General features: G+C 33.8%; 1 protein-coding gene across 1 annotated transcript in view; it reads left to right on the plus strand.

Annotated features, from left to right (window-relative positions):
* The window catches only part of COL19A1 (collagen type XIX alpha 1 chain), a 407,957-nt gene that overhangs the window by 22,543 nt on the left and 359,194 nt on the right, over positions 1–26,220 (plus strand). Inside the window, exons 4-5 of the mRNA XM_074237299.1 lie at positions 21,629–21,752; positions 23,731–24,003. Coding sequence (XP_074093400.1) covers positions 21,629–21,752; positions 23,731–24,003 — 397 coding nt within the window. The remainder of the gene's footprint in view (positions 1–21,628; positions 21,753–23,730; positions 24,004–26,220) is intronic.

Below are 26,220 nucleotides of genomic sequence, written 5' to 3' on the forward strand. Positions count from 1 at the left end.
TGACAAGGGAGAGAAAAGAAATGGAAGTCTCAGAAATGTAAAAGCTATCAAAAATGGAATTATGAGCCTGAGTAAAGAGATTAATTTGTACTAATTCTATAATAAAATGTTTAACATACCATACTAGAATCGCAGAACTGGAAAAAAATCTAGAAATATTTTTCCAGTTTTCTTTTTCAGAACAAGAAATGCAGGTTAAGAAATCTTAATTGATTTGCCCAAGGTCATCCAACTAATTAATGATAGCTTAAGGACTAGGAATCAGGCATCTTGATTCTGTTTAGTTCTTTTCCAATGCACCTAAGAGTTGTGATTATTAGGTAATGAATTTAATATGAAGATTATTTTGTGCACTAATGGACTTAAAACACTTAAATCCCAGTAAAAGATCACTATCTATCTTGTTCTTTAAAGTCTCCAGCACTTCCGGAAGAAGTTTACTCCATAAGAGATTGACTTTCATTAGATGGTCTAGTACTAGGAACTCTTCCTTAAAGTTGAACCTTATTCCCTTTTATTATTTGTTTCATTATTTGAAATAAAGAATATTTATGGAGATTTTAGACTATATATTAAGAGAGGCAGAAGTTGTTGATAGTATCTCTCTACTCTGCCCTGGTCAAATTGATTATGGTTTATTGTGTGCATTTTAGAAGGGACACTGATAAGCTAAAGACTGTCTATTTTATTGTGACCAGGATGGTTGAGTTTCCATGCTATGCTACATGAGAAGCAACTGAAGGAACTAGGGATGTTAACTCCAAAAAGGAATGACTTAGGGAGTAGCTATCTTAAAGTATTTCAATAGCTGTCCTCTGCAAGAAAATTTAGATTTGTTTGTTTTGGCTCCAGAAGGTAGAGAAAGGAGCAATGAATTATGGAAATCACAGAAAAGCAAATTTGAACTTGATGTAAAGAAAATTTCCTACCATTGATAGCACTCTGTAGAGTGGTACAGTCTCTTCTCCTTCATTAGACCATTTAAGGATGTACTAAGTAAGATTCTTAGTCAAGCACAGGTTGAATTAGATAGTCATTGATGTCCCTTCTAACTTTCAGATTCTGTGTGATTTAGGGTTGGAAATGATATTCAAAGACATCAAATCCAAACCTTTCATTTTACACTTGGGGAAACTGAGCCCTAGAATGACTTGCCCATAGTCATTTTAGGTATAAAAAAGAGTGGATATTCAAATGTGATTCTCTGAATCTAAATCAACTATGATCATTGGTTTATATATTTAAATATAGAAGCCTTCCCCTTCTCTTAAAAATACTAAATTTCCTTCCTTTACACATATAATTCAAGTTCTCCTAAGGCCTATTTTCTTAACTCACTTTTAATTTTTACTGATCTTCCTCGGAGTCTCTCCAAGTGCTCAAAAATCTGACTTTAATCCTAAAACGCAAGTATGTACAATACATAAGTTAGTGAATTTTTCTTGCTTTACAATTCCTATATGCTGTGCTCTATAACTATTTATATATCTTTTTTTCATTCTAGGTATGTTGTCATTTTGTAGAAAGGAAGTTCCCCATATATGGCCATGTGACTTAGTTAGTAAGCTCTCCAGCTGTTTTCATGAAGCAGGCTGACTGTTACACATAAATCTTGCTGTCATCGCATTACTGTTCATAATTATTAGTTTGGCAAGGAGAGTCAGTGAAATCTTGGGTACTTTAAAGTCCTATTCTGCTTTATGAAAAGTAAAATTTAAAGTTCAGAAGAATTAGATTTTTGTTACATAATGATATTTTTAAAAACTGCATATGTTAGTTTGAAATATATTTGTAAAATTATCAATATATAGCACATGTGTTATTTAGGATGGCATTATATAAAGAAAACTTAGTTCTTTCCATAGAAATCTCAGTTACAACAACAAATAAATATTATTCTAACATAACCCATCTCCCTGAAACTGTCAGGGGAACTCAATTTATAAACAACAAATTGTTCTTGGCTATTATGCCCTGGGAAAGAGATATTAAAGTGAACCATCAATTGAGGTCCTTGGTGCTGCCAATATCAATCTCAATTTTTTTTCTTTACATACATACGTATATATGTTTATAAATATATATATATATATATTTATGTAGAATATTCTCTCATGGAAAATAAAATCAAAATAACCATGGCAATGGATTACATGTGTACAGATTCAATAACACTCCTAAGGACTTATTAATTAAAAACATTTTTCTGCGAACATTTGTTCAACTAAGGTGGCAACAAGGGAAGTACTTTTTTTTAGGAGACAATAGAACTTTTAACATTTCATTTCCATCTGTAAATGCTAGCACAAGAAATTTTGTCAAATAAAAATTTTTTGTGTTTCTGTCAGATTGTAAATGTAAAAAGCTATAAACTGATTAATTTATATAAGACGTTAGAGACTTCAGAACAGAAAGAATGCTGTTTTTCTCTTCAAATTATTACACGGTTCACAGTCTTTAAATAAAATATTGAATTACCAGAATTTTGTTCAATAAGGTAAAGAGAATGTGAATGAGTTTAATTTTTGCTGAGGCAATAACAGCATACAACCAACTTCTATCCTGGTTCAAATGCTTTATAAGCTAAGAAAAAAGGTGCAATGTGATAATGACATTCTTTCTCCATCTCTTAACTTCATCCTCTTCGGATAATTTCTCCTTTATTTTTTTGTTTCACTAAACAGAGATAAAGAAATAGGGAAATGAAACAAGTTGCTAAGGAGTCTCATTTCAGATATTAGAAAGGAATACTAAATAGACAAAAACACAGCTTACTTAATTCATTTTTATTTTTACTAACAAATATTTAATGAATTTCCTTTGCATGGAAATGTAAAACATTTCACATTTTGGTTGATGTAACTAGAATCAAGGATGATAGTTGTGAACAATGGGATCAACTGATGTGTGATAAAGTCAGATGCAATCTCACTTGTTACATCTCGTTTCTTGACCCTCTTGTTAACAGTCACACTAGGAAAAAAAAAAACAGTGCTAACAATTCAGAGATGCTGTTCCCATAGATTAATCAGTCAGGCCTTCAGTTTATCAATCAGCTGACAAATATTTAATTTACCCTCTAGTGGGGGTAATAGGCATTTTAAGAATAGGGAGGATACAAAGCAGTATTAGAAATAGTCCATTTTATAGCCTGTAATCTGGTAGGGGAGATGATATGAAATAGTAGAAATGGCATGAGATTTATATATTAGATAGATGGTATGGACAAAATATGTTACATCAGTTCAGAGGAGAGAAATTTGTGATTGATAGGATTAAGAGATTCTTTATAAAGGAGTTATAAAAGATGTGTGGACATGGTGGTGGCACATGGCAGTGAAGCCCTGTGATAAATGAGATGTTTGGAACTGAGCTCTTTCCTTAAATGGATATTTTGGAGTTCATGGCTCCAATCTCTCATTAGAGAGAGATGAAGCTAATGAAATTTTGTGAGATAATGAGATTTCAATAATGAACTCCTGGAGCATGGTGGAAAAATCATAAAACTCCCCAAGTAGTGTAGTCATGTAAGAAATGAATATATATATATATATACATAATCTTTTTATGTGCCACTTCATAATAGCTAGAATTTATATAGTACTTTAAATTTAGCAAAATGCTTTTTATATGTTCTCATATTTTGAGATTCTTTATATCTCTGAATATATGCACACAAGTATATATGCAAATACACATATGCATATTTATTTATAATACAACTTGGATTTTTCATCCACTTTGTTCTACTGTGTGAATGGTTAAATGAACCTTTTGCACTATCATGGATTTCACTGAGGCTTTGTGTTCTGAGATTTAATTCAATTAGTAAAATGAACTTGGTAATATGAACATTTTGTATCAGCCTTATTGTTGATAGAGAATTTTTCTATTGATCTTCTATTTGAAATCCTCTATGATACTGGAATTTAGTTTAGTATAAGTGGGATTTATTTTAATGCCTTACTTCTTTTTAATACTCAATGTATCATTGAATTAAGTCATCTTTGGGTAACAGTTGTCACAAAAATCACTTTTGATATAGATACCTTGTTTGAGGATGCATTGCAAAGGAAATGCCTTGTTTAAGGCTATATTTTAGCCTATTAAGTCAAATGCATTTTAATATCAATAAATAATACAATAGGATTTTATATTCTCTGTATTTCTCAGTAAATATGTGAGCAAAGATGTCATCTACTCTAGATAATTATCTATGGAAACCTATTTGTTCCTTTCTCACATTTTAACAAATATTAGAAATGGTGTTATTAATTAAAACATAGTCTCCTGGGATGGGGGAACTGTTTTTTTATTTGTCTTTATATCTGCATTAACCATCACAGTCCCTTGTGGAACAAACCCTTAATGTATGCTTGTTTAGTTGAACTGATGTGCATATAGCACATTTTCCGAAGATATATTTAGGCCTGGAAAAATGGGAAAAGATTGGATTGTGAAAGTTTTTAAAAATCAAACAGATTAGTTTTGCTCCTAGAAATAAAAGAGAGCAACTAAACAGGGAAATAGCAAGGTCAGGCCTTTCCATTAATATAATTTTGGCAGCTTTGTGGATGATGAATTGGAGAGGGAAGAAGAGAGAGACCAATTGAGAGCCTATTGTAGTGGTATAGATAGTAGGTTGTTGAGGGACTGAATTATGAAGATAGAGAATGAGAGAGATGTTGTAGATATAGAAAAGTAAAGAAGATTGAAGTCAAGGATTTCTTAAAGATGTATGGCAATGTTCTTGACAAACATGAAAGTTAGTAATAAGAATGAGGAAGGTGGAAAAGAACAAGTGGGGGAGAAATACAAATTCCTATCCAACATCATTCCCTCCTCTCTCCTCTTTCCCCCCAAATGGTCATCCTATCTTAAAAAAACATTAAAAACTTTTGAAACAACTCATTTTATGTTATGTCACTGATAACCATTTATAGTAGAGTGGTGGTAATAGAAATTTGATGGTAAAGGCTTAAGGAATTTACTCATTGCTTAATTTGATCGAGTTTAGTAAATTTGTTTTACAAAGTGAGTTTGATTAAGGCAGTAAATAGAGATTGCTTTTGAGAACTTTTCTGGTTATAAAAAGGAAAGCAATGTTACAGTAGTTTCAGATAACATAACAGTAAAAAATGTCATTGCATGTGTGTATGTATGTGTGTGTGTGTGTGTGTGTTTTGTGTTTATCTTTGTGGGGGTTTTGTGTGTTGATTCCAGGATGACTGGATGCCTTCAATGAAACACATGAAGTTTGGCTGCATATTCCTGAAAGAATCTGAATTAACCATAGTTATTCAAGGTGGTATTTTATGTTGTACCTGAGCAAAAAATTTTTTTTTAAATTTCTGAAAAATGTGCCAGAACATTGTAACTCACTTGGGGGGAACTTAAAGACCTCCACAGGATAAACTAGACAAAAATGATGCTGAAAGCAATAGGCTTTTATTTGATGCATTTGAATTTCAACAAGGGAAGTTTGTTTATTTGAAATATCTATAAGTAATGGGATGAGAAAGGAGAAGAGGGACTAGAATATATTGAGATCACTGTCTCTAGAGGAAGAATGTTACAAGGTCAATGAAAACAGTAAGCCAGTGGGAGACCCCTTAGGTTGGGTGACATATTCTTTAGGCCAACTGTAGGAAGAGAGAGAGTGGATAACTTAGTAAGGGGTGAAACTTCTGTGCAAATACTCAACATTTGATAGGTTCCCACTACTCCTTTTATTTTGTTGTGGGTATTTATGGATATCATTCCATTTGGCAGGGTCAAGAGGGATGCAGAAGAGGTCCAAATGCTTTTATGGGGAGTAGTAGGGTTTTGAAGATATATTTGATTGACAAATTACCTTATATGTCACAGATTGGGAAATGCCAATTAGTTGAAAAGCAGAAAGTTTCTACTAAGAAAGATTCCAAATATGTGACATGCTTAAAGAGAAGGGGCTGGGTAGGAAGAATCAAGGAGAAGGAGAGCATCCAGAGCAAAAATGACTTCTGATCAAAAATTTCCTCCAAATGACAAGATTTCAAATTCATGTAGATTCTTTTAGATTTATGGCTTCTATGTAACAAATATATTTTTGGAAAGAGAAATTTATATTCTAATTAAAAGATGACAACTATGGTATATGTATTCATTCTGCAATATAGTTGGGGTTTATTATAATGCTTTAACTATAATTCTATGAGAAATTTGTGAGGGAATTGATAATTTATCACTTTCAAATATTCTGTTTCTTAAAAATTCAACAATTGTACCTACTACAGATTCTGTGGGAAAAACTATTGAAGCTAGTGATACTTAGAAAAAAGGATATTGCAACTTATATCTGAAATAATAAGGAATATACAAGCTGTCAAATTGAGGTAACAATAGGAGTGTCAGTATCATCACCCATTTGAATTATTTGAGCCCTTCTTCACTTTAGTTATATGTCTATGAAACCATTAAATTTTCTATTTGTCATTTTGTAAGATTTTAATCATATTTTGTTAAATTTTGGTAGAATTTTTAAGCTCAATAATTCATGTATACATATGTATATATATGTATATAATATATATCTGTGTGCATGTATATTCACATATGCAATGGACTTCACCAGTTCTACTATGTCTATTAATTTAGTGAAATATTCAAATATTCCAGATATATGGTGCTGTATAGAATGAACATCTCATTAGGTGAATGAGGTTTTTTTTTACTAAATTTATTACACATTTTGGTGATAAAGAGATGCAACCTGTGAGTCAATAGATTTAGTAAACATAAGGATTGAAAAATATTCTTCCTTCTTCTGAATTATACTTAGTAGAAGCCACTGTGCCTGTGCTCTTAGTACATTTGCTTTTGAGCTGCTCTCCAAGGAAAGTATAAAAGAAAGTAGGAAGGATAATCATAGAAACATTAAAACTATTTATAGAGGGAGAAAAGTGAGTTTTAGAAGATTTAGTTTCATCATTTAGGAAAACCTTTTGAGCAGCATGTATTAAAACATCTGGCAAAATCCCTGATTTGAAATATCTCGAGACAAGTTATACTCTGAAGCCTTCTGGAGCCTTGGCTTCCAGGGTTTTGATAGGTCCAGTTTAATTCCAATCAACTGAGAAGCAAAGTAAGAAAAAAAACCAAAATATCAGAAGAGCTTTAGAACTAAAATGATGTCTTATTGGTCTTTTTGAACCATGGGAATTATGGTACTGAGCTAGTCTTCCCACGTCTACTTTGGACTTGTCCTTTTCAAATCATAGTTCACTATTAGGGAAAAAAAAAGTTTGGCCATAGACAGGATTTTGCTCATTTCTACTTTTTTTTAAAATGTAATGTTAGTTTCAAATAACTCTCCAATTGACTACAGATAATTGTTGTATCTTCTAGAGTCAAAAGGAAAAATCCTAGAAAAAGCAGTGTGTACTAGCAGATTAGAGTTAGTTGAAAAATGTCTTTTTATGAAGTGCTTCCCTCCATGGATTTGGAGAAAGTTTGCATGTTTTGTCTGTTATCTATGAGAATTCTTCATTTTTTCAATTTTGTTTGGCTCTTAAAGATACAGTAGCAGTATTTCTAGTCTTTAAGAGAGAAGCATTTGAAACATGCTAGTTTGTATAAATGACATATTATAGGAGACCTCATTTTAAAAATGCAAAGCCTTTTATAAGTACCATATTGCTATTGTTAACATGTACAAGCTGAATGGTTTGTAATGGGAAGAGAGATTACTAGGTCCGGTTGTCCAAGCTTTGTTTTCCCATTAACAACCAGTCTCAGTTTGAATCCCCTCTGCAAACACAAAAGGGCTAAGATTTCAGTCTTGGTGGATATGGTGCTAAATACATCATCACCCACCCTAGGGAAGGCTTTTCAGACTAACCCTCTGAGCTCTGATAGCCAAATTGTTTATAACATGACAGGTGATGGCATGTGTCAGCTGGAAAAGAAATGTCTTGCTATAAACTCCAAGCATCTCTCACTTCACTCTCAGGAAATGTAACTTATATCATATTTCTCTTCCTGGAAGATATTCAGCAGGTCAGAGGCTTCATTGATACTTGTAAATACGGAAGTTCATTATAAACCCTGTCTCAGTCTTGGTCAGAATGGAAGAATTAGTTTGGAAGTTGTTTCTTGAGATTTAAAAATAGAATTTTTCCATCAAACTTTTTTTTCTTCTTAAAGCAAAAGGTAAATAAAGGATTATCTTACTAAATACGATTTAGAAAATTCTCACTTCAACATGATCAAAATAGGACTGAAATGAAAAGGATTTGCTGTGTTGTAACCCAATAAAAGAATTGCCTTTCAAGTAATTATTTTTTCTTCCCCCTCCCTTCTTTATATATCCCCTCAATTACATGCAAAGATAGTTTTCAACATTCATCCTTTTGTAAGCTTTTGAGTACCTCCTTTCCCCACCACCTTCTTTTCTCTTCCCCTTCCCCATGGCAGCAAACAATCGATATAGGTTGTATATGTACAATCGTGCTTTACATATTTCCATATTAAGCATGTCTTTCAAGTAATTAGCATTTCAACAATGAAACCTTTTAAAAAAACCCAAAACTACCTCTTCCCAAACACGGTGTTTTAAATAAGGAAAATACATAAGCTTAGCTTTTAAGAACATCACTCATATTTTGTCCAGGTCATGGACTCATACTCTTCTTCTAAGAGACTGATACTTAATAGCTTAAAAAAGAATTAAGAGTTTGTAAATGTTTGTTTTCTCTAATGGTTTAAAAATACTCATTGAGCAACACTAGTTGCACGATCAGGAGTCATCCTTGATCGAGGGCATTTCAGGGGACCAATTTTATACTAGTTCAATTTTCCTTGACAATTGTTTAATTTTTTTCTTTTAAGGGGAGTTGAGACATAGAAAGTTGTTTTTTTTTCTTTCCTAATGCAGAATTTATTCTGCAGTTTTAATAGAGTCTTTAACTGATTTGCTCTTCATTTCCCATATGGAAAAAGAGAGAGAGAGAGAGAGAGAGAGAGAGAGAGAGAGAGAGAGAGAGAGAGAGAGAGAGAGAGACAAAGAGGGAGGGAAGGAAGGAGACAGAGATGAGACAGAGAGACACACAGACAGAGGGAGAGAGGGAGATATTCTCCTTGCCACATTCCAAACAAGGATTATGTTAGGTAATTTGAAAATCTGAGATGAATCATCATGTATTGCTTAGATAACCTCTGAAATTCCTTCTCCTTTTGAGTTTTTGTGCTTCTTTGTAACAATTGCTTTAGTATGGGGAAGAGAAGCAGGGTTTTTTCTCTCCTTTAGTAAAAAGAAAATATTTATAAACTTCATTATAACCTTGGGGTTTTTAGTGAAAAGTCTTAATGAATATGTGAGCACGATCTTCTCCCCACAACATTAGAACATGAATCTGTGGCTATATATCTTCATGTCCTTCATTAAAAATGCTTGTTATTTCTTAAAGTTTCTCCTTCGTTCCTTGCTTCCCTACCCTAGTGATGTTCACCATCTGGAAGGGAGTATGGAAAGCAAAGTTCATTCTTTAAGACAGTCTTTATTGGCTTCTCATTAATTGGGCAGCAGGGAATGCCCGTTATTTGTGCAGTTGGCATTCACCTGGTCCTGAGAGACCAAACACTTCACCTTCATTACACTAAGGCCTTTTGTGCTCAGGCTGCCAGACAGTGCCTTTATTCTGCAGGGAGGGTTGTGAACACAGACATAACACTGATCTTTTTGCCCTGAAAATAATTAACTCAGAAGAAACAATAAGGATGCTATGTATCCATGATTAGTTAAAAATATTTAACATTGTAGCAAGGTATTTTAAAAAACTGTTAAAGCAATTATTCATCTATTTAGTCAGGTAGCTTGTGTTTATTTTGATTTCCTGAGGGCACTGATAAAATTGCAGATAGTTTAATGGATAGAGTTGACCTCAGAGTCATGAAAACTGGGGTTTGAATTCTAACTGCGACACATACTAACTGACCCTGAATAAATCACAACTTCTCAGTAATCTAGGCAAATTTCTAAGTTGCAGAACCTTTTTCTGATCTGAATCAATTTCCTTACTTGATTCTTTCTATGCCCTTGAAATGACAGGACTAGACCAAAAATAAAAAGATTTTGAAAACTTGTGATAATTGCCATATTATTCAGCACAGTATTTGAGAGATGGTTGAGTATGGTACCGTGGAAAGAGCCTGGGTACAGGAATAATGCCACCTCTGGCACTTGCTTGCTAGGAGACCATTGACTTCTGAAAGCCTCACTTTTTTCACCTGTTGGATGGTGATTCTAATATCTATTGTACTTGCCTCAATAAATAGAGATGTGTATATAATAAATGATAATGTATATAAAAGTATTTTTGAGAAAACTAAAAGGGCCATAAAAATGCTATGTTACAGGTTACCTTCTCCTAATACAATTGCAGAAAGAAAATTATTATTTAAAAAGTTGGACCTGTGTTTGAGGGAGAAGCTCCTTAAAAGTCCACTCTCCTCCAATTCAGTAACTCAGTGTCTTTGTTCAGCTCATTACTGAGATCACAAATCCATCAACTATTAGACTTTTTATAATTGAAAGACAAATGAAGATCTCTTATTTTCCTTGAAATGATTTACATGAGTTCTTTATTGTATTCTAATTTTCACAGTATAACTCCTGAACTATTTCTCTTTTCTTGTAAATTCTTGGTAAATATTTCCAGTCCCTAAAGAATGGAAGAAACTGTTTAAGTAGCTTCTTTAGAGTTACAAGACTTTTCCATACAAATGCAAAATAAAGTGGTCCCTATTTTAAGGTATGCTTGCTGGCAGCTTGGAATAGAAAATGGAAACTGGTCTTGAAGTCAGGAGGACTTGAATTTCTATCTCTGGTACATATTGGCTTTGTGATCCTGGGCTAATAACTTCTTATTATTCAGGTTGTAGAATAGGTGTTTTAACTTGTACAATATTCAGATTGTAGAAAAGACTTTTTGGTAAGACACTGACAACTGCTTGGACTGAGGAAAGACCAAAAATAATCACTTAACCAAGTGCTCAAAACAGACTGTCTTAACATTATTGGAAATAGTTCAACTTCCTTCATTTTTGGTTGAGGAAACTGAGACCCAATGAGATTATGACTTGTATGAGGTCACATAAGTAAGAGTCAGTATTTGAATCTGCAAAGCCATTGTTCTTGATATTGCATCATGCTCCCTCTCATGTATATCATATTATTTTTGTATATGTCTTTCCCCATTATTAGACTGTAGGAAAAAAATAATCAAATTAAATCAAATATTCTATACTTTTATCGAGAAAATATTTGCCCTTGTCCATTTTAGTAGTCTTTTGTGTGGAGTAGACAAAATATTTTTGTGTATCCTCCTATTTGATTCCTTAGAACTCCTTTTTTTTGCAAGGCAGATGGGGTTAAGTGGCTTGCCCAAGGCCACACAGCTAGTGTCTGAGGCCGAGATTTGAACTCAGGTACTCCTGACTCCAGGGCCTGTGCTCTATCCATTGTGCCACCTAGCCACCTCTCTTTAGAACTCTTATGTATTCTTTCCAGAGAATGGTCCCATGCTGCCCAAGTGCCAAGGATCTTGCTTTGCAGGGTCTAATTGTTGTAATCATTCAGCCTACATTTCTCCCTTTTCCCTCCACCAAAACATAGAGGTTTGTATTGTCCTACCTAGTCTCTTATAGCTCTGCTTTCTGCTTTTTAAGATATCTACTAGGTATCTGATAAACTAATCCCTACTGAAGGGTTAATGTTTTACTTCTTGCAAAAAATATTTGCATTTTAACAAGGGTTTCTATAAATGCAATACTTTAGGAAAAATAGATATATAATGCTGAGATTTTCAGATTCTGTGGTCAGTAACTGAAAGATCTTAGGGGGTGAGGGGCAAGGGAGAATTTTAGCAACCTTCAGAGAATAGTCTTATTACTAAAGGAATATTTTTAAACTTGGTTAAATTCTATTTCTTCTCCTCTGTTTTTTATATTATTTAAATGATCTAAATATGTTTATTATTCTTCCATTTTGATATGAAGACCAGGAAGGAATTCTTCTTTAATTTTCTGTCAAAGATAAAGCAGGATGATTAGACTGATCTTATGTTTGTAACCTGCTTTTATTAGCACCTACAGCTGGCACTGGATTTGGGGGGAAAGCCCCTTTCCCCCTCTTAAAGTAAGCTTCAGTGACTACATATTTTCTATTTTCTATGTCATAACCTGTCTGCCTTTTTCAATAAGTTCCCCCCCTCCCCACCAAGTGATGTAAAGCATTTTGTTCCATGTATCTTGGAGATCATGGAAATCTGATATGTGGTATCTATTAAAATATATTTCTTATTAATCAGTGTTTTTCCAGGAGATTGTAGACAAAAGTTTGTCCATGATATGATTTCAGTATAGTTTATTGTTTGGATTGTCCAGGATATTTTGACGTTTGCATTTGTAATAAAGAAATTTGTCCACTTTCTATCTAGAAAAATAATGAATTTCTAATATATAATTTTAGCCACCAGGTATTGTCTTACTATGTCTTTGGTATAACCTAGATCTTTGCAGCCTAATGATGTGCTACACAATTCTACCATTTCCTTGCATAATCTACATTGACCACTAAGTGGGGGCTGCTAAAGCATAATCCTCCTGCAATTTATGGTAGCAGTGACTTCATCCTGAATTGCCATCACAAACCCTCCATTTTCATAAACAAATCTGCATGACTCATATTTGTTCAATGCTTCTTTGTTGATATATTGTTGACTCTTTTCATGTGGATATCTCCCATGGAAGCACCTTTGATTTCATCAACCAATCAATAAACATTTATTAAGCCCTTGGATCTTTGCTGTTTCAGAAGTTACATTCAGAGATAAAATACTTTCAATGACATTAGACAAATCTAGTAATATATATATATATATATATATACCCATTTTCAGTCTTTGCTATTTCTCAGTAAAGTGATAATTACTTGATCCAAAAGTATCTCTTCAAGTTTTACCCTGTTTTATCATATGATCTAAGAGTAGCTAGCAATCTTCTTTCTTTTTTTAGGTGAGGACATGTTCATCTTTGCATAAATTGTCTTAGGTATCATCTTCATTACTACCTCATTCTTCTTATTTCTTTTTATGGGGTTCACATAAAAATGGTCCTGGGACAAGTGAACCCAGTCAACAATTTGTTTAGCACCTGCTAAATGGCAGACAAGGGCCTCTTATATGCCTATACTAAGTGATGGGGAATACAAAGAAGGTAAAAAAAATCAGTTCCTGCTCCCAAGTTTAATAGCAGAAATAATATTCAAGCAACTGTGTACATGCAAAAAATAGGGTAAATTGAAGATATTCTTAGAGGAATGACACTAAGAATAAGGAGAACTAGGAGAGATTCCTGCAAAAAAGTGGAATTTTGCTGAAACTTGAAGGCAGCCAGGGAAACTGGGAAGCAGAGATGAGGAGGGAGGTAAATGCCAAGAGTAAGGTATAACCATTGGGTTGGGAGATGCAGCATTACCAGTGTCCCTGGACCCAAGACTATTTGAGGGAGAGCAAGATAAGTAGATTGGAAAGGCAGGAAGGGACCAGGTTGTAAAGGACTTCAAAACCCAAACAGAGGGTTTTTATATTTGATCCTCGAGGCATTTAGGAGCCAGTGAAGTTTAGTGAATTAGGAGGAGTAATGAGGTCAGATTTGTGCTTTAGGAAAGTAGATCAGAGTGGGGTAAAATTTGAAGCAGGGAAGACAAACAGCAGGATATTGCCATAGTATAGGGGTAAGGTGATAAGGGCCTGCACTAGGGTTCTGATAGTGCCAAAGGATAGAATTGATTGTAAAGGAGTGATAATGTGAAGGGAGAAGTGATCAAACTTGCAAACTATTTACATAGAGGGAATATGAGAAAGAGTGAATTGAGGATGTCAACTATTATTCCTTCATATTTGATTTAATGGACTATCACATGCTAGATGGAAATGACTGGTTTTTGTACTTTGATAATAATAATAATAATGGTGATGATGATGATGATAATGATAATAGACAATACACATCAATTTAAAGTTTAGCTAGATAGAGTGCTGGGTCTGGAATCAGGAATACTCATCTACTTGATTTCAGATCCAGTCTCAGATACCTACTGGCTGTCTGTGACCAATAGACAAGTTGCTTAGCCCTGTTTTCCTCAGTTTACTCATAAGTTTACTTATAAAATGAACTGGATCAGGAAATGGCAAACCACTCCATATCTTTGCCAAGAAAATCCCAAATAGGGTCATGAAGAGTCAATAGAGTCATGAAGACTGAAAATGACTGAATAATAACAAATTAAACCTTGTGAAGTTTTACATAAGTCATTTGATCCTCACAACAAACCTGTGGGGTGGGTACTATCATTATCTCTAGTATACAGATGAGAAAACTGAGACTCAGGGGCAGCTAGATGGCACAGTGAATAGAGCACTGGCCCTGGAGTCAGGAGTACCTGGGTTCAAATCCGGCCTCAGACACTTAATAATTACCTAGCTGTGTGGCCTTGGGCAAGTCACTTAACCCCATTGCTTTGCAAAAACCTAAAAAAAACTCGAGACTGAGAGAGATTAAGTGACTTGTCCAGGAACACATGACTATTAGGAGACAGACCACATTTGAATTTAAATCTTCCTGTTTCAAAGTCCCATGTTCTATCCATTGCATCATCTAGCTGTAATGGGATGTAAGCTGATCCTGTGTAGGCTCACTGAAACTATTCTCAATATAATTCCAGTAGTAGACAGGACAAGGAGATATGAACCTTATCTTGTTCCCATGTAGTTTTGAACTCCTTTGTTAGGTTGCTATATTTTTTTAATATTTTTGTTCCACTCAGTTTGCATTTAGTATCAACATCTATTAAAAACATTCCTTAAAGCTTTTTTGGATTATTAATATTTTCATTATGAATCAGATGAAATAAAAAAGGAATTACTCTTCCCCCAACCTATTCCAATGATTGTACCAGAAAAAATCTGACTGTGTTATATATGAATGATTCTGCAAATGATAGTATAATATTTATTTTCAATGGAAATGTCACTGAATAAATAATGGATAGAATATCTTAGAGGAAACCACACCCCTTTCAAAGATATTCAGGCTCAAATAACTCAGACATACTGTGCTGTCATTGCATATCTCTGGTATTTGATCAAAGTATGTTTCAGTTGACTGCCTTTATATTGGAAATTGCTTCATGACACAGAGAAATAATTTTAAAATGTGTATCATTAGTATTTATAAGGTTGTGAAAGCAGAATTATACTGTAATGATTAAAACTTTTTATTTATTTTTATTTTAAATATAAGAATGTTAAAAATCATTATGAACTTAAGAGAAACCCATTTTGATACACAAAGAATAAGAAAATCAGTATTACATAGGAAAACATGAGCTTCTATTATTATATTACATATTTTTTTCAATTATAAGTTAAGTTTAACAAGGTAGAATAAAATTGCCATTTACCAGCCTGGATCTTTTTAAACTTTCATCTTGTGTTTTAAATAATGCTTTATTAATACACCTTTCTATTTGTTTATATTTATCACTATGCACTAATCTTGCAACAAATATTGTCTAGCAAAATGCATTGGCCAAACCTCAAAATATATATGACTTATTCTGAACTTTTAATAAGTCACTTCTCTGCCAAGAGGTGGGAGGGATACTTCATTATTAGATTTTTGAAGTGATTTGTGACTAAGTCCTGAGGACATTCAAAGTTATTTTTCTTTTACATTATTGTCATCATTATATAAATTATTCACTTGATCCTGCTCATTTCTTTCTGTAGCAGTTCATAAAATCTTTTTTTTTGGCTTTTGCAAGGAAATGGGGGTTAAATGACTTGCTCAAGGTCACATAACTAGATAATTATTAAGTGTCTGAGGTCAAATTTGAACTTAGGTCCTTCTGATTCCAGGGCTGGTACTCTGTCCATTACACCACCTAGCTGCCCCAATTCATAAAATCTCAAGACATTTATCTGAAGTCTTCATTTTCATTCCTCTCAACAAAATCATATTCTGTTATATTGAAATAACACAATTTGTTTATCCATTCCTTCTATTGATGGGGACTCACTTTGTTTCCAGTTTCTTTTCTAAAACATATAATATAACTATAAACATCTTCATGTAAATGGATCCTTTTTATAATACAGAGATTCTTATGCCTAAAACTTTCCAAAAGTCTAGCAAAAGCATTTTTGAAGGTAGATTACATATAACAAGAAGGAAGATAATAGTAGGTTTATTCCTTCATTAATTTCCCTAGTAGATCTAGAGAAAAAAAATGGCAAACCACTTCAGTATCATTGTCAAGAAAACTCCAAATGAGGGTATAAATTGTTGGACATGACTGAAAGACTAAAGTATTAGATGGAAACATGAAATTTATTAGTCTTGTATAATATTTTCTTTTGCATAATATTAGTTTAAATTATTTTAGCAATGGAAAAATATACTCTAGAAGCACAAAGCCTTTTAGTTTTTGGAGTTAAATTTTTCACTACAATTTACAATTCTTGTAGTTGTATGTCATTTTTAGATTAAGAAATGTTCCTGGAGGCAGAGCCAAGATGGTGGCATGAAGGCAGCATTTCCCAGGAACTCCTTCCCCCCAAAACTCCAAAAGTCATCAAATTATCACTAGTCAAAATTTAGAGGGGCAGAACCCACAGAAAGACTGAGTGATACATTTTGCCAGTCCAAGATAACTTAGAAGTTCCATAGGAAAGGTGTGTTTCATCAGGACCAGGAGCTGGAAGAAAGCCCTTGCCTCAGCTCAGCCCAACCCAGGCCAGGGATCACTGGGAACAACTTGAAGAGGTGGTGAGAGAACTCTGCTCCACCAGAATGAGTGTGGAATGAGGAGCACCTGCCACAGAACTTGCAGCAAGAATCAGGAGAAACCAGCCTGCACCTCCAGAGTACAGCGCACAGATGGTAAGGGGGTCAGGGGAGACTGCAGAAATCTCTCTGCTCTCCTTGGGGCAGGAATTAGCTGTATACTCACACTCATATCCAACTTGCAGTTTGGCCTTCCATACTAAGATAGCAGGGACTTTCCTCTCACAGCTCCAGGGCAGAGGGGAGTGCTTGTGGTCATCTACATATCAAAGCACAGGCAAGAGAGCATAAGACCATGCAGGAATAAAGGTCCCAGTGGGGTTTCCCCCCAAAAATCCCCCAAAGTCTTAAAAGTGCTGTAAATTAGTCTTGGGCTGAGGAAATGAATAAACAACAGAAAAAGAAGAATCTGGTTATAGAAAATTGGTCATAGAAAAATATAGAGAATTACTTTAGTCCCATGGAAGATCAAAACACATACTCAGATGACAACAAAATCAAAGCTTCTATATCCAAAACCTCCGGGAGAAACGGAAAATGGACTCAGACTATGGATGAGCTCAAAAAAGACTCCGAAAAACAATTAAGGGAGGTAGAGGAAAACTTGGGAGGAGAAATGAAAGCAATGCAGAAAAATCATTAAAACCAAATCTTCAGCTTGGTGAAAGAAATACAAAAAAAATACTGAAGAAAATAATATGTTAAAAACCAGTTTAGGCCAAATGGAAAAGAAACTAAACAAAAGGCAAATGAGGAGAAGAATGCCTTAAAAAGCAGAATTGGCCAGTTGGAAAAGAAGATAAAAAAGCTCTCTGAAGAAAATAACTCCTTCAAATGCAGAATGGAACTAGAGGAAGCTGATAAATTTGCAAGAAATCAGGAAGAAATAAAACTCCTCCAAAAATGCCAAAAATTAGAAGAAAATATGAAATATCTCAGTGGAAAAAACAACTAACCTCAAAAACAGATCCAGAAGAAATAATTTAAAAATTATTGGACTACCTGAAGGCCATGATCAGGAAAAGAGCCTAGACTTCATTTTTCAAGAAATAATACAGCAAAATTTCCCAGAGATCCTAGAAGCAAAGGGTAAAATAGAAATTGAGGGAATTCACCAATCACCTCCTGAAAGAGATCCCAAAAGAAAAACTTCCAGGAATATTGTAGCCAAATTCCAAAACTCCCAAGTCAAAGAGAAAATTCTAAAAGTTTCCAGAAACAAACAATTCAACTACCATGGCTCCATAGTCAGGATTACACAGGATCTGGCAGCATCTATATTAAGGACTCGTAGGGATTGGAATATGATATTCTGGAAGGCAAAAGATCTTGGTTTACAACTGACAATCAACTACCCAGAAAAACTGAACATCCTCTTTCAGGAGAAAAGATGGACATTCAATGAAACAGGGACAGCCAAAGGAAGAGCAGAATATAATGTTATAATATAGGAAAATATAGGAAATATAGGAGATATAGGAAAAAGATGGAGTCAGTGGGTGATAAAAGGAAAGTACTGGGAGGAAGGGAAAGGAGATGAAGAAGAAACTAAGAAATGTCACATAAGAGTCAAGAAAAAGTTTTTTCAATGGAGTGGAAAGGGGGAAGACAAGGGGGAATAAGTGTTCCTTCATTCACATCCGAGATGGCTCAGAGAGGAAATAACACACACTTAATAGGGTATAGAAATCTGTCTTACCCTAGACAAAAATGAGAAGAGAGGAACGGGATAAGGGGGGAATGGGGGGGGAAGGGGGGAATAGGTGATGGAAGAGAGGGAAGATTGTGGGAGAGGGTACTCAGATACAACACACTTTTGGACAGGGCCAGGATGAAATGAGAGTGGGGAGGAATAGAGTGGAGGGAAATACAGTTAGTAAAAGAAACTGGGAAAAAATATTGAAGTAAATTCTCTGGTGGGCTTATGATAAATAAGGCAACTCACCCCAGAGACAGAGCCATTAGAATATGAACATAGACTGAAGTACATCTTTTTTCTCTCACTATTCTTGAGGTTTCTCATCTTCTTGGGGGGGGGGAGGGGGATTTGTGTTTACTCTTATAACAAAATTATTGTAATAATATAAAATAAATAAACCAAAATCATACTTAAAAAAGAAATTTTCCTTCCCTAGATTGAATGTATATATATATATATGTATATATATATATATATATATATATAGTAACAGCAATAAAAGTTATCTTATTAGCAGTATACATTTCCAGTAGAAATTATATTTTAGAAGCACTCATATGTTCTTCCATAAGCTTATAAAGGAGTTTAAAGGAGTCAGTAATACAAATAATTATCAACCACTTGTTCATCTTGTCTAGTTGGTTTCTGTAGTTTGCAGAAGAATGAATTGCTGCTTAATATTGTTTTATATTCAGCTTGATCAGAAGTAGATGAATTTGGACTTGTGTGTTTTCCATGTTACTAAGAATTACAGATAAGTTCTTGACTTCATTGTTTGCTTTCTAATTTTCTCTATTTATTTATTTATTTGTTTGTTTGTTTGTTTGTTTATTTATTTATTACCCATGAAAATACATAATTTTGAAGGAAAAAATGAGACAGTTTCCCCAGCATCATGGAATAATGGAGTGAAAAGTGGCCTTGAAGAAACTAGGTGATAGATCACTGGTTCTGTAATCTGGAAGACTTGAGTTCAATCCAAGTTTAGAATTTACTGGACAAGTCATTTAACTTCTATCAGTCTCAGTTTTCTCAATTATGAAATAGGTATAATAATAACACTATGTCAACAGGTTATTGTGAGGAACAAATGAGCTAATTTTTGTGAGACACTGACCAGTGCCTGACATATGATAGGAACTATGTAGATGCTTATTTCATTTCCCTTTCCCCCTTTTCCAAATTAGGAAGACCTGAGTTTAAGTCCACTATCTGGTTCATGAAGGCAGTATGAATGACCCTCAGCAGTTTTTACAATTTTCCTAACTAGCAAGAGAGTGGGGAATTGTGTTTTTTCTTTCTGCAGTTGAATTCATGATATATTATATATATATATATATATATATATATATAATATTAATATTGATGCATATAGATATTAATATATCACATTGATACTATATATGTTATTTATTATATATTATTAATGTTATATATTTATATATATATTTAGAGGTTTTTTCCCTAGTTTTGACTCCTTTTTACATGTGAATAGTACCAAGAGAATGAAGCATTTGGAGTGTTTCTTTTAGTGGCATAAGTAGAGTATTATTTTATATAGATTGAGCTAGTTCTTTAAGGGCAGTTTTAAGTTTTTTTGCTGCCTGAAATGTAAAAATCCTAAGGATCTTTGAGAATTGGTATCAGAGACCTTAATGGAATTCCCATTACCTTGTTGGGATATTTTTCTGATCTAGCATTGCTGCTTGTCCTAGAATGTGGGAGGTGGAAATAGGAGTCAGTCAATAGTTAATAAACATTCATGAAGTGCCTACTATTATGTACCAGTGACTGAGCTTGGAGTCAGGAAGACCTGAGTTCAAATTCAGATTCAGACACTGGCTAAGTGACCCTGGGCAAGTCATTTAACATCTGCTTTAATCCACTGGAGAAGGAAATGGCAAATTACTCTAGTATCTTTATCAAGAGAATTCCATGGACAGTATGGTCTATAGAGTCACAAAGAGTCAGACATGACTGAATGAACAGCAACAATGATAAGAAATCCACATGGTAGGCATTCTGATAGATGCAGGGGATAAAGCAAGAGGTAAAAGATAGACTATGCCTCTTAAGGAACTCAGGATCTAATGAGAAGGCACTAAAGTGGAGGAGCAGTAAACTTTAGAAATTGTATTCATTTGAATTAGTCTCATTAAAGTTATTTTTATTGTTTTCAATGGTCTTCTACTGCCTCATTACATTCTAATTCTGAACCTGAATCACAGGCATGGCCTGAGCTAGACCTAGCACAAAATATAATATGCATGAATTCATTCATCAAACATTTATTAAGCTTCTATTATATGTGCAAGGTACTAAAGGAAAGATAAAATTTGGATAACACATGACCTCTCCCCTCATAAAGCTTATGCCTATTAGAGAACTAAGACATAAACATATGTATTTATAATGTATTATATTAGCTATTGCTGCCATGGCAGAAAGAATTTGTTTATTATTTTTTCTGTAGGAATAAAAATAAGCCAAAATCTTGAAGCTACCTCCAATGATATTTTGGGATTATTACTAGGTTTAAATAACTTCATAATCAAAGGAGTTTCATGTGACAAAAGAAATTTAATGTGATTTCTCAGCTTTGAGTAGCAATTTAATTCTTTATATTAATGTGATTATTAGTCTCCTTTAAAATTTTGATTAGTTTCATTAATTGCTGGAACTCACTATTATATGCTACTATGTAATTTCCCCCTTCTCCACTTCAGTTTCAGTAATAATATATTTGCAACTATACAAAAGCAAAATCACTGTGGAGAAGTATGTTCTGCCCTTCCATTTTGCCAGTACACAATAGTTCTAATGATAGCCAGCATTTATATAGCACTTGATGGTTTATAAAACATGTTACATAAATTATTTCTCTTAGTACTGAAGTAATAAAGAAGTCATGGCCAAGAAGTTGTGTCCCATCCAAAATAATGATTGGAATTGTCTTTTTCTTAGCTTTTAAAAAAAAAGTTCTTATGGTCTCTTTTAATTGATTGCTTGTAATAGCTTGGATTTTATTTTTTTCCTTCATAGGAAGATATTTCCCAAAGGACTTCCGGAAGAATACTCTATAGCAGCCATTTTCCGAGTGCGCCGAAGCACCAAAAAGGAACGATGGTTTCTGTGGCAATTGTTAGATCATCGTAATATACCACAAGTAAGAAGACATAAGATAGTGTAATATTATTTTTGCTTGTAGGATAAAATTAAAGACATATTAGGTTGTGCAGACATAAAGAAAATTCTAATACCAAAAGTATTCCCATAATTTTAAGAAAAGTAAAACTGAATTAAATGGTTATCACAATGGTTGAGAGGCAGAATTGTTCTTAAGTTCTTTTGTTATTATAAAATTGACAAGAATCAACAAATATGAACATTTCCTTAATTCAAGACTGGAAAATGAGGATTGTGTATGATACTGGGAAACTTTACCACCTATTTGATGGAATTGATAGAATTTTGTTTTTGATTGTATGTGATTGAGTTAAGGGGAAGGAAAAAAGCAAACAAGTTTATTGTAAAAATAGGAGAGAATAGTGAGAGAAATAGTTATTTAGGAGGAAAGATAAATTTTGTTTTGGCACACTGAGTTTGAGTTTGCAATACCACTATTATATCCAGATGGAGATATCTTATAGGCATTTGAACATTTGTGTCTAAATCTTGAAAAAAGTCAGAAATAAAAAAATATACACTTGGAAACCATGTATGTAGATGATGTAGATGAAGTCACAACAGTGAATGAGGACACTCAGGCACTGAGCATTGTATGTAAGAAGAAAAGGGAAGAGGCAGATTCTTGGAGAAATGTCCAAAGCAAGGGATCTGGAAGACTATAAGAAGCTAGTGAAAGACAGAAGGAAATAAATCAATAGAACATATTTCTCTATGAAATCAAGAGAAGTGAAAATATTTGATAAGAGGGGTTTATTAATAGCTCAAAAAGCTAGAGAGAGGTCAAGGAGGATGAGTATACATTCTATTTGGTGATGGAGAGACTATTATTTTTCAGAGAAATACTTCAATATAGTGGTACAGATGGCTATATAGACTTTCAATAAGAGAGAGAGAGAGAGAGAGAGAGAGAGAGAGAGAGAGAGAGAGAGAGAGAGAGAGAGAGAGAGAGAGAGAGAGCGAGCTTATTTAACATTAAGGAGACCTGAGTTGATTTCTAAAAGATAAAAAAGACAGTTGTTCAGAGATGATTGAAGACAGGAAAGAGACTACCAGGTTTTAGCAGAATCACTTCAGGCAAGTTGCTTAACATTTTTGAGGTTCAGTTTCCTTACCTGTAAAATTAGGATGCTAAACCTAAATCCTATTCCCTGAGTGGAAGATGATAGGAAGACAGGAATGTTGACAAGAAAAGGGCTTTTATCTGAAGAACTCAAGTTTTCTATTAAAGGAAGTTGGTATGTATCCAATTGTCAGTGCTAGGATTGAGGGTGAACTTAGAGGTAAGTTAAAAAATAAAGGACCAGTAGTTGTGGCAAATGAGGTAAGAATTCTTTGATCTTTTTTTAAGATTTTTTTGCAAGGCAATGGGGTTAAGTGGCTTGCCCAAGGCCACACAGCTAGGTAATTATTAAGTGTCTGAGGCCAGATTTGAACTCAAGGTACTCCTGACTCCAGGGCTGGTGCTCTATCCACTGTGCCACCTAGATGCCCCCAAATTCTTTGATCTTAATGGGATTTTAATTAACCTGAATACTGTACTTCCTCATCTTTTTGACATTTAGTTAATAAACACCCATTAAGTACCTACTATATACTAGACATTGTTGTGTTTTTGCATTGGCCTAGTGAGAAAATGATTCATAGATTTGATCTTTTGCTGTGTTCTTAAGATATTTCTTGTACACATATTGATGTGACTATCTTAATTTTTTTAATGATGATTTAAATCATGAATAAAACTATGTAAAGAGAATAAAATGATTTCATAAGAAACATTGAACTTTAAGATAGATTTCTTTTGTAAATATCTTCTGAACCACAGGTATAATAAATTTAACAAGATATTAACAACATTGCTTGGTCATATCGCCTTCATTTTTTTTCTTTTCTTTGATACTACTTTCCATTTGTTTTTTTAAAAGAACAAGATATGCAAACATTTTATATTTTTGCAGGTATCTATAATAATTGATGGTACCAAAAAGGTGGTAGAAGTAATGGCCTTTCATCAGGGAGAAATGTTGCACTACATTTTTAAAAGTCGAGAAATTTACCCTTTGTTTGACCGCCAATGGCATAAACTTGGCCTCAGCATGCAGTCCAGGATCCTTTCCCTCTATGTGGATTGTAATTTAGTTGAGAGAAGGCAGACCGATGAAAAGGACTCTATTGACTTTCATGGCAGAACTGTTATTGCTGCTCGGGCTTCAGATGGCAAACCTGTGGATGTAAGTAGCACTGCTTCTATGTTAAATGTTTCTTTTTCTTTGAATCCTTATTTTTTATACCCTTCCAAAAGCAATTGTGCCAATATTAAGTAAAGAAGATCACTTTAGATAAGCTCATTAATAGTCACATAATACATGTGTACATACAGTTGTATATGTATTCACAATATTTTTACTTTATACTTTTTTTTTTTTACAGTACCTTATTGTAAAATTTGTGCTGTGCATTTAGCCATAGAATCTGTGTCATTTGCTGGTCTTCTTAGGTTGTCTGAAATTTCCACATAACACACCTAAATTTCTCATTTATTTTCTTATGCTGACCCATCATATATGGAAACCATGATGGGGAAAGGATAACTTCCCTATGCACATATATGTTTGTGTGTATACTCATCTTGCATAAAGACTAGAAAGCTGACTTCAGAATCAAGAAGACTTGGTTTTTATCCCTACCTCTTATTCCTATTAGTTTTGTGACCTTTAACTTCTCAGGTAACTAAGCAACTCTTTAAGGCTGTAAGTTTCAAAGTAGATCTCAGTCTTCATTGGCAGAAGAAATTTCTTCATTGTGAGTTTCTTCTATCTTTTTGCTTTTTGCAAGGCAATGGGTTAAGTGATTTGCCCAAGGTCAACCAGCTGGGTAATTATTAAGTGTCTGAGGTCAAATTTGAACTCAGGTCATCCTAACTCCAGGGCCAGTGCTCTATTCACTGTGAGTTTCTTATATCAATGAAAATCACAGATTCAGACTCATTCATATTCAGATAACCTCCCACTTCCTTTCTCTCTCTTTCAGTTTCTCTGTCTCTTTCCTTTTCTTTCTTTTTGCCTACCTGTCTCTATCTTTCTGGTATAAAATCCATTATTTCATCAGAGCTGAAACTTCCTCCACAAATTAAGATTAAAAAAAATTCATCCATAATTTAAAGTCTTAGAATGTAGCTGGGGACCCTAGGAGGTTGAGAGATTGATTCATAGTCACACAGATGTGAAGGATTAGCATCAGGTCTCGATCCCAGACAGGCTCTCCTGACTACAAAACTAGGATCTCTATTCACTATACTATGCAGGTTTTATAATATTCATATAAATAGGTACAATATTGTGACATAATATAGGCTGGATAAATTAACTTTGGACAGTAGGTTTAAAAAAATTGGTCCAATCTAAAAAGAGTAATTTTATAGAAAATTAAATTTTGGTAAAATGTGAAGGTATGATGTATAATATAATTATGTTAAAAGCTTGGTTTTTTAAAATGTAAAGGGATGGAGAAAGATGAACTTTAAATGATTCCAGATTATTTGACATTCTTATTTAAGAACAATAGCCTCTGAACATTCAACTTCAAAATAGCAGTTGCTTTGCATAATGCACTGTACTAAATAAGCTACTATTAGTTTAATAGTATTCCAGTTCATCAGGCAACACTGCCATCAGCTGTAAAATTTGGATAGATAATGTATATGATACAGTTTAAGTCTACTGCTGGAACTGCAGGCAGAGAAGTTGAGTGGCAGTTTGAATCTTGTCACTGAATACCAGTTTAACCTCATGTAAATTGTTTAATGTCTCTAAACTTCAGTTTCCTCAATGGTAAAAGGACGGCTTTGAACTACATGATCTCTAAGGACTATTTAAGTTCTAAAGCATTGAATGTATTCCTTTGGGAAGGGAATTCCAGGCTTAGAAAAAAAATCTTACCAATCTAAAGATAAGCTGAGTTGATTGATCTTTGATCAGTCTGGAGAAGGAATATAAAATCTGGTTAAATACTGAAGATATTTTATAAGCAAACATTTGCAAGCTAGATTTAATGTAAAATTGTAAAAATAAATGCCTTTCCCCCCATAAACAACCCTAAGCACAACTTGAATGCTTTCAAAGCCACCTATGAGAATATTTTATTAAGGTAACTCAAATTTCTTAGACAGCCAGGTGATATAGTAGAGTCAGGAAGACATGAGATCAGATATAGCCTCAGATGCTTACTAGTTTTATTGACTCTGGGCAAATAATTTTTTGATAAATCAGTTACTCACTTGGTGTAGCTTCTCTTTGACTTTTTCTCAACAATTTCAGGATATGAAAAGATCAATAGAGCTGTCAATTCATAATATTGTTTGGTTTCTACTAATGAAGAAAAATATGCCTAAAGACCTAGGTGATAACCAAATCCTAGAATTAATCCTTTTAATTTGCCAAAAGAACTGC

The sequence above is a fragment of the Macrotis lagotis genome, chromosome 5 (genome assembly GCF_037893015.1).
Source record: "Macrotis lagotis isolate mMagLag1 chromosome 5, bilby.v1.9.chrom.fasta, whole genome shotgun sequence".
NCBI lineage: Eukaryota > Metazoa > Chordata > Mammalia > Peramelemorphia > Peramelidae > Macrotis > Macrotis lagotis.